Raw genomic sequence first — 10129 nt, forward strand, 5'->3', positions numbered from 1 at the left:
AGTATATTTCTCAGACAAACAAAAACTGCGGGAGTTCACTACCACAAGACCACCCTTACAAGAAATCCTCAAGGGAGTACTGGGTTTGGTTCCTGAAAAATAACTACCACTGCCATAAAAACCTAAGAAAAATCTAAACCCGCTAGTACAATAAAAATGGCATTCATGAAGAGAAAACAAGCTAACAAAAACACTATCTACAACCTAAGGAACCAACAAACAAAGAAACCAAACAGTAAATCAGAAAGCAAGGAACAAAAGACACCTAAGACAACCAAACAACCAATAAAATGCTAGGAATAAATCAACACCTTTCAATAACAACTCTTAATGTTAAAGGCTTAAATTCCCCAATTAAAAGACATAGACTGGCTGACTGGATCAAAAAGCAGGACCCAACTATATGCTGCCTACAAGAGACCCACCTCACCCATAAAGATTCACACAGACTAAGAGTGAAAGGATGGAAAAAGATTTACCATGCAAACAGAAAAGAAAAACGAGCTGGAGTGGCTATTCTTATATATGACAAAATAGACTTTAAACTAAAAACCATAAAAAGAGACAATGAGGGACACTACTTAATGATAAAAGGACTGATCCATCAAGAAGACATAACAATCATAAATATGTACGCACCCAATGTTGGAGCAGCCAGATTTATAAAACAAACTCTATTAGACCTAAAGAAGGAAATAGACACTAATACCATAATAGCAGGGGACCTGAACACTCCACTGTCAATATTAGACAGATCATCTAGGCAAAGAATCAGTAGAGAAACACAAGATCTAAACAAGACTCTAGACCAATTGGAATTGGCAGATATCTACAGAACATTCCACCCAACAACCTCAGAATATTCATTCTTCTCATCAGCACATGGATCATTCTCCAGGATAGATCACATATTAGGTCACAAATCAAGTCTCAATAAATTCAAAAAAATTGGAATTATCCCATGTATCTTCTCAGACCACAATGGATTAAAACTAGAAATTAATAACAAACAAAACTCTGGAAACTATACAAACACATGGAAATTAAACAGCATTCTACTTAATGACATATGGGTCCAAGAAGAAATCAAGCAGGAAATCAAAAAGTTTATTGGAACTAATGAAAACAATGATACATCATACCAAAACCTGTGGGATACTGCAAAAGCAGTATTGAGGGGAAAATTTATTGCATTAAATGCTCACTTCAGAAGAATGGAAAGATGGCAAGTGAACAACCTAACACTTCACCTTAAAGAACTAGAAAAACAAGAACAATCCAATCCTAAAGTTAGCAGACGGAAAGAAATCATTAAGATCAGAGCAGAACTGAATGAAATTGAAAACCAAAAAACAATTCAAAAGATCAACGAATCAAAAAGTTGGTTTTTTGAAAAGATAAATAAAATTGACAAACCATTAGCATGGCTAACAAAAAAAAGAAGAGAGAAGACTCAAATAACAAAAATTAGAAATGAAAAAGGCGATATTACAACTGATTCATCTGAAATACAAGGAATCATTCGAGACTACTATAAACAACTATACGCCAACAAATTTGAAAATCTGGAGGAAATGGATAAATTTCTGGACACACACAAGCTCCCCAAACTGAACCGTGAAGACGTAGAAAATTTGAACAGACCAATAACAATAAAGGAGATTGAAGCTGTTATCAGAAGGCTCCCAACAAAGAAAAGCCCAGGACCAGATGGATTCACAGCAGAATTTTACCAAACATTCAAAGAGGAATTGACACCGATTCTTTACAAACTATTCCAAAAGATTGAAACGGACGCAAATCTCCCAAACTCATTCTATGAAGCAAACATCATCCTGATACCAAAACCAGGTAAAGATATAACCAAAAAAGAAAACTACAGGCCGATATCCTTGATGAATATAGATGCAAAAATCCTCACTAAAATACTAGCAAACAGAATACAGCAACACATATGAAAAATTATTCATCACGATCAAGTGGGATTCATCCCAGGGATGCAAGGTTGGTTCAACATACGCAAATCAATAAATGTGATACACCATATTAATAAACTCAAACACAAGGACCATATGATCATCTCTATAGATGCTGAAAAAGCATTTGATAAAGTTCAGCACTCATTCATGACAAAGACCCTCTATAAGTTAGGTATAGAGGGAAAGTATCTCAACATAATTAAAGCCATATATGCCAAACCCACTGCCAATATCATCCTGAATGGGGAAAAGCTGAAAGCTTTTCCTTTAAGAACAGGCACTAGACAAGGATGCCCACTCTCACCACTCCTATTCAACACAGTGTTGGAAGTACTAGCCAGAGCAATCAGAGAAGAGAAGGAAATAAAGGGCATCCAGATTGGAAAAGATGAAGTCAAACTGTCCCTGTTTGCAGATGACATGATCCTATATATCGAACAGCCTAAAACCTCTACAAAAAAACTGTTGGAATTGATAAATGATTTCAGCACAGTAGCAGGATACAAAATCAACACACAAAAATCAGTAGCATTTCTTTTCTCCATTAGTGAACATGCAGAAGGAGAAATCAAGAAAGCCTGCCCATTTACAATAGCCACCAAAAAAATAAAATACTTAGGAATTGAGTTAACCAAGGAGGTGAAAAATCTCTATAATGAGAACTACAAACCACTGCTGAGAGAAATTAGAGAGGATACAAGAAGATGGAAAGATATTCCATGCTCTTGGATTGGAAGAATCAACATAGTGAAAATGTCCATACTACCCAAAGTGATATACAAATTCAATGCAATCCCCATCAAAATTCCAAAGACATTTTTCTCAGAAATGGAAAAAACTATTCAGACATTTATATGGAACAATAAAAGACCACGAATAGCCAAAGCAATGCTCAGCAAAAAAAATAAAGCTGGAGGCATAACACTACCTGACTTTAAGCTATACTACAAAGCTATAATAACCAAAACAGTATGGTACTGGCATAAAAACAGACACACTGACCAATGGAATAGAATAGAGAATCCAGAAATCAACCCACACACTTACTGCCATCTGATCTTTGACAAAGGCACCAAGCCTATTCACTGAGGAAGGGACTGCCTCTTCAGCAAGTGGTGTTGGGATAACTGGATATCGATATGCAGGAGAATGAAACTAGATCCATACCTCTCACCGTATACTAAAATCAACTCAAAATGGATTAAGGATTTAAATATACACCCTGAGACAATAAAACTTCTTAAAGAAAACATAGGGGAAACACTTCAGGAAATAGGACTGGGCACAGACTTCATGAATACGACCCCAAAAGCACGGGCAACCAAAGGAAAAATAAACAAATGGGATTATATCAAACTAAAAAGCTTCTGCACAGCAAACGAAACAATTAAAAGAGTTAAAAGACAACCAACAGAGTGGGAGAAATTATTTGCAAAATATACATCTGACAAAGGATTAATATCCAGAATATATAAGGAACTCAAACAACTTTACAAGAAGAAAACAAGCAACCCAATTAAAAAATGGGCAAAAGAGCTAAGTAGGCATTTCTCTAAGGAAGATATCCAAATGGCCAACAGACATATGAAAAAATGCTCAACATCACTCAGCATCCGGGAAATGCAAATCAAAACCACATTGAGATACCATCTAACCCCAGTTAGGATGGCTAAAATCCAAAAGACTCTGAACAATAAATGCTGGCGAGGCTGCGGAGAAAAAGGAACTCTCATACATTGTTGGTGGGACTGCAAAATGGTGCAGCCTCTATGGAAAATGGTATGGAGTTTCCTTAAACAATTGCAAATAGATCTACCATACGACCCAGCCATCCCACTGTTGGGAATATACCCAGAGGAATGGAAATCATCAAGTCGAAGGTATACCTGTTCCCCAATGTTCATCGCAGCACTCTTTACAATAGCCAAGAGTTGGAACCAGCCCAAATGCCCATCATCAGATGAGTGGATACGGAAAATGTGGTACATCTACACAATGGAATACTACTCAGCTATAAAAACGAATGAAATACTGCCATTTGCAACAACATGGATGGACCTTGAGAGAATTATATTAAGTGAAACAAGTCAGGCACAGAAAGAGAAATACCACATGTTCTCACTTATTGGAGGGAGCTAAACATTAATATATAAATTCACACACACACACAAATCGGGGGGGGGAGGGAAGAAGACATAACAACCACAATTATTTGAAGTTGATACAACAAGCAAACAGAAAGGACATTGTTGGGGGGGAGGGGGGGAGGGAGAAGGGAGGGAGGTTTTGGTGATGGGGAGCAGTAATCAGCTACAATGTATATCGACAAAATAAAATTAAAAAAATAAAAATTAAAAATTAAAAATTAAAAATTAAAAAAAAAAAATACTTCAAAGTTGAGACTTTTTCAATTAATCAAGAGTATTTTGTTATCCTTGTGATGAATAAACTGTGAAGTCTTTCTTAAATTTTAACTTAGTCAGCCAATTTAATAAGTATAGATTATGTCTGACTTTGTATGTAGTCTAGTTTCTTAAGGGGCGGTCACCCCCACCCCAAAAAATAAGCATAGTCTAGTTTCTTAAGGGGAGGTCCCCCCCAAAAAAGAAGCAATACATACTTATTATAAAAAATTACTGAAAATGAAGAAAAGCATAAGAGTAACTCATTCAGTTACCCAGAGATATTAATATTTTAAAATATTTTTCCCATTTTCTATCTTTTTCCCCATTTAAACTTACATTATTAATACTTTCCTATTATGTTAAAATTTTATAGACATTATTTTTAATTGCTGTGTAATATTTCATTTTTCAGATGTACCTTGATTTTATTGAGTCATTTCCTTTTTGTTAGACATTTAGATTATTCTATATTTGTTTTTATAATGAACTCTGATTATTATATGGATGTATTTCTCTGTGTATTCTTCTGAGTATTTCTAGAAGGGGAATACCTGTTTAAAGGTTATGAGTATTTTGAAATCTTGATACACAGTGCCTGAATACTTTCTAGAAAGAGCCTACCAATTTATACTCCATCAGCAGTTTCTGAAAATTTCTATCCCATTGGACCCTCCCAGCATTAATTGTTGCTCAGCTTTTAAATATTTTCTAGTTTTACAAAAAGTATCTCATTTTTATTTTCTTTGATTTACTGAGGTTGGAATTTATTTTCATATATTTACTACTGCATCCTATCATCAGTTTTTGAGGAAATATTATAACATGATTTACTAAGGTATATTGTTCCTCAAGTTTTATATTATGCAGAATGGCGCTTTTTTTTAATTTTTGAATTTTCATTACCTGCTTGAAGTTTTATCTTTGTCCTTACAATCTCCTTTATTTTGTTTTTGTAATTCTAACAAATTTTCTAACGATTGCAATGCCCCTACGGACATACTTTTCTAAACCTACATTTTTATTGATGTATGTACAGGGAGGAACATAAGATCTCTCAGTACTGTCGTCATAGATCTTTCTCATGGTTTGTGTGAGAGAGAAGAAAATTTGTTACCCTATACTTTTGTTTAAGATAATAGAATTGTGAATAGCACATATTTTAAATTTTTAGTCTTAGCAAACATACAAAAATCATATTATCTCTAAACTGTAGTTATCAGGAACTATTTTTGGTAGAGATCACTATTCTTGCTTTACTGGTTTTGCTGTGAAGAATATGTATAATCCACTCCAGTGCTCTTTTTATTTTCAAATGACAAGTGAATGCTGTGACTTCAAGCATGGCTGGATCTAGAGGATACTGTGACTGTCTCTCTCAGCTCTGCTTTCTTCTGCCTTAACTCCCTTCTCAGGCAGTGTCTCCCCACCTGATTGCAAAGCTTTAGGCAAAAAGAGGGTGCTTCTTTACTGGCAGTTCCCAAACTGGTCCTGTTTAACTTTTTTTATATACCCAGTTCCCATTCCTGAGTTAACCACAAGGAATTGTGAGTGGACATGAACTGAACTCAAAACTCATGAGAAGTGGTTCCCAAAAGGGGAAAAAAATAACAATAAGAGGATTTCTAGTGCACAAAAAAATGGAGTGAGACATTAGAAGAGCCAAAATAAAATTAAAAGAGATTATTGGTACTCCCACGTACTTAGTGCAGTATCTGGCACATAGTACATTCAGTATAGCTGTTGTTATAATAATTGAGCTTTCTGTATATTTAAATTTTCCATAACTTTTTAAATCCCCCTTTTAAAATTTATTGATTTTTTTTTTTATATAAGATTTGCCAAAGATTTTTTTGTTTTTCCTCAGTGATCCAGCTTTGAATTTGTGTATTTATTACATTTCCATTTATTAATTGATTTTCTGTTTCTTCATTTGTACTTTTATTTTTATAGTTTTCTTCCTCTGCCTTTGGTTAGGTTTTCTCTTTTTTGTTCTGGCTTCCTTTAGATGAATACTTAGAATATTGACACATGGCAAGGGAGAAGTCTGTTCTTGTTTCTTAATGGAAATACTTAAAGCTATTAATTTGTCTCTAAAGATAGTTCTGCCCATATATTCCACAACTGTGAATGAATGTTTCTTGATTTAATTGTTTTTGGAACAGTTTAATATTGTGTTTTGCTTACTTCTTGACTTGATGGTTTTTCAGAAGAGTATTTTATTTTTCAATCTCTGGTTGGGTGGGAGTGTTGTTTGTTTTCATTTTTATTATGCTGTGTTCACATATAACCTTTACAGTTTTTGCATTTTGAATTTGGAAGTAATTATGGTTTTGAGGAGGTGCTTATATCATTTTTTATAACTGTTCCAAAGTTATTTGAAAAGAAGGTATATTCTCTATAGTATACTTATAGGCTCTTGCCTTTTTCTCTTCAAATACAAACTACTTTTCCTCTGATTGTGTGGCAAGGGTATACCCTACTTTACTGTGGGGGGGGCAAGGGTATATACCCTACTTTACTGCGCGTGTGTGTGTGTATACCCTACTTTACTGTGCGTGCGTGCGTGCGTGCGTGCGTGTGTGCGTGTGTCTGTGTGGCTGTACTGCCACGTTTGTTAATCTCCACTAAGGAGCTTCCTACTGTTATGATTTCAAAAGTGGAACCCCTTCTTTCACTCCCATAAGTTCACTTAAAGAGTAATACTATAGCTTGATCACTTTATCAAAATACAAGACAGCACCAGGATTCAGTGAAATAAATGTCTCACATAGAAATTTCTTGGACACAGATTCATTTGTCCAATGACTAAACCCTGCTGTTCTTCATTACTCAAGTCTTTCTGTACTTGACTAATGGAATTTCTTAGTTTCACATGGAAGCAGAGTGGGATAGGGGAAAGAATGTAGATTTGGGGTCAGACAGGCCTGGATTTTAATCCAAGGTCTACCACTTACATATCAGTTTGGTTTGACCAAGTTATTTAACCACTCTCTAAACCCCAGTTTCCTCTCCTGTAAAATAAGAATAGAAAGTCAGCAAATTAATATCTTATCAACTGAAGTGGTCATTAGTGTTCTTAGCACCATTGTCAGCAGTCTAAGGGAAAATAGGTAAGTAGGAGAAGCAAACAAAAATGGCATTTAATGTATATTTTTAACACAATTAAGAAAAGTTGTAGAAGGCATCTATTTTCAAAACAAATCATTCTCCATCTTTCATTTCTGCTTCTCTCTACATGCCAGTTTAATTCTCTATCTCCACAGACCTCCATTCTCCAAATAAAATGATATGTGGTTCTCAACAGGTTTTATACTCTGAGCCACTAGAGAGAGTTAAACATAATGATCTTTCTGGTCCATGTTCAGAAATCTCATGGATAGGACTAGTGGTTGGGATGTGAGTTACTTGCTCTTTTCATGGAAACCAGTTGACCATCTAGAGGTAGGGTACTATGATAGGCTCATGTTAATCAGGTACTGATCTCAGGACATGTGAGCTGATTATTTATAACTAACCATATGGATAGTTGAAGGGCTAGTTCCTAGAAAAGGGATGCTAGACAAACAGCCACGTGAGTCTTCTGCACTAGGACATTGAGATTCCACGGCTTTCATCTTGTGTTATGTTATCCTCCAGAGTCCTTGTCAGTCCATGGCAAAATCATTTTCCATAAATACTTCTTCCTTATCTATCTACTTGTTCTGCTTATCATATTATGCATAAACATTTTCTTAGACAATGCATCCTTTGTGCAATAGGAATAAAATAGATGGGATTTTCTTGGCATGTGTTCATCTAAATTAGTGCTAGTATTAGTGCTTAGTATCTTAAATAACACTGTAAAGTCAATATTTTAAAATAGTTTCTTAACTGCAAGGTTACCAACCTCTAACTTCTCACTATTACTATTATTAGAAAGGTGATCTTGGGGCTTTGGTGGGCTCACAACTTATATGAAAACATTTGTCTTTCTGTGTCAAATAATAGTTGTATTTGTACTTTCTGTTCCAGTAAGGAGGTGGATTTGGAACTTCCAAGCCCTGAAAATGAGTATATATCAACTTCAGAAGCTGATGTTGGAATGGAACCCAAAGTGGTGTTTAAAGAAAAAACAGTCACTTCTCTTGGAGTTGTAGCAGATGGAGTGGCCCCAGTCTTCAAAAAGAGAAGAACTGAAAATGGAAAATCTAGAAATTTAAGACAACGAGGTGATGATCAATAATTGTAAAAGAGCTTTTTGTATTTGCTTTTTGGATAGAATGAAGACATATATCTTAAAGCTCCTCTGTGTTTGTTTCTAAATACTTTATGCTAAAAATTTAGATTTATTCTAAATGTATTTTATGTGAATTAAAATAAATCTTTTCTCATGTGAAATTAATTTTTGTTCCTAAAATGGAAGCCGACTACATTACATTGTAATACAGTGTATTATGTTCAGTGTCTGAAAATTGCTAATTATTTCATAATTTAAGATGCTATGTATCTGTTATTTAAAACATGGAAAAATAAGGCCTCTATTCCATTTTTATTCATATGAACAAACTTATTCTTCATTGAAAATACATTAGTTTTGCACACTAATATTCACCATTATCCAAGAAATAAGAGATGATTTACAGCCCAGTGATGATTTGGTTCTGAGGATCCTGTCAGAAGGCTGATGTAGGAAGTGTACGCATATTGGCTTATTCAATTTAAAGTCAAAGGCCAAGAACCAGGAGCAGGTCAGATACTTAAATGTATTGCTTAATGTGAAGGAAAATTGGACCAAAGAGAGAAATCTGTATTTGTCCCAGTTCAGTTCAAAGCAACAAACGTTGCCCAAGCATTTTTACTTTGAGCCAGGCATTATGCTAGCAACCTGGGGATATAAAGATGAATGAACTCCTGTTCTTCAGGAGTTCACATTCTAGCATAGTCCTTTTTCTCCCAATCATGTACGCTTTTTAGCAGCCTTATATGTACTGGAAAATATTTTTTAGGGTTTATTTAAATCTATATGTAGATGAAAGCTTAAACTAAAATACTAAGGTCTCTGGCTTCAATAAAATTTTTGGAGTTCACTTAGACATTAAAAATTTCACATTTTCTAGTTGAATTTCTTAAAAAGTAGAATTTTATTATTTAATCCATTTGAAGTAGATACTTCCCCTTTATTACTTTTACAAATTCTTCAAATTATATTTTTCATAAGTTGTACAGTATTTAACTTTTGGTAGTAAATATTTGTCTTTTTAAGATTACTAGTGTACATGTAAGAAAATGTTAGCTTATTAAAAACTTCATGGAAGAGTAAATTAAATATTGGGTTTTTTTTTTTCTATTAATAACAATTTAGCATTGGTGAGATAATGTTTGGAGATATGTCTTTGTATTGGTCCGGTGTACTTATTTGGGTCTTTCATAAATGGAAAGCCTAAGCTTTCATCTCCATTTTGAAGAAGTAATTTATAGTTCTTAATAGCCCATTTGTCATCTAACTGAGCAGTATTTTGGTGCTTGACAGTTCTCAACTGGAAAAAATAATAGACTATAAATGGAATGCTCCTATACTTTACCCACGTTTAGCTCCTACAGATATGAAATTAAGAGCATATTTAAAACCACACCTCATTCTGTAAAGTGTTTATCTTTGATGCGTTTTTAAAACTATCCCCTTTAAAGCTTTTGAAAAAGCAGTTTTCTCAGCACCATTAACTTTGAAATGAGGCAGTATTCTCAAAAGTTGCAAGGCAAAAATCT

The 10129-nt window shown here is 34.4% G+C and overlaps 1 protein-coding gene across 2 annotated transcripts in view; it reads left to right on the forward strand.

Annotated features, from left to right (window-relative positions):
- WBP4 (WW domain binding protein 4) overlaps window positions 1–8765 on the forward strand; it is a 30997-nt gene extending 22232 nt beyond the window's left edge. For both annotated transcript variants that reach the window (XM_063101638.1, XM_063101639.1), the window contains one exon: window positions 8396–8765. In XM_063101638.1, the coding sequence (XP_062957708.1) occupies window positions 8396–8606 (211 nt within the window). In that variant the 3' untranslated portion in view covers window positions 8607–8765. The remainder of the gene's footprint in view (window positions 1–8395) is intronic.
- Window positions 8766–10129: the final 1364 nt, after the last annotated feature.

The sequence above is a fragment of the Cynocephalus volans genome, chromosome 7, assembly GCF_027409185.1.
Source record: "Cynocephalus volans isolate mCynVol1 chromosome 7, mCynVol1.pri, whole genome shotgun sequence".
In the NCBI taxonomy this organism is placed as follows: Eukaryota; Metazoa; Chordata; class Mammalia; order Dermoptera; family Cynocephalidae; genus Cynocephalus; species Cynocephalus volans.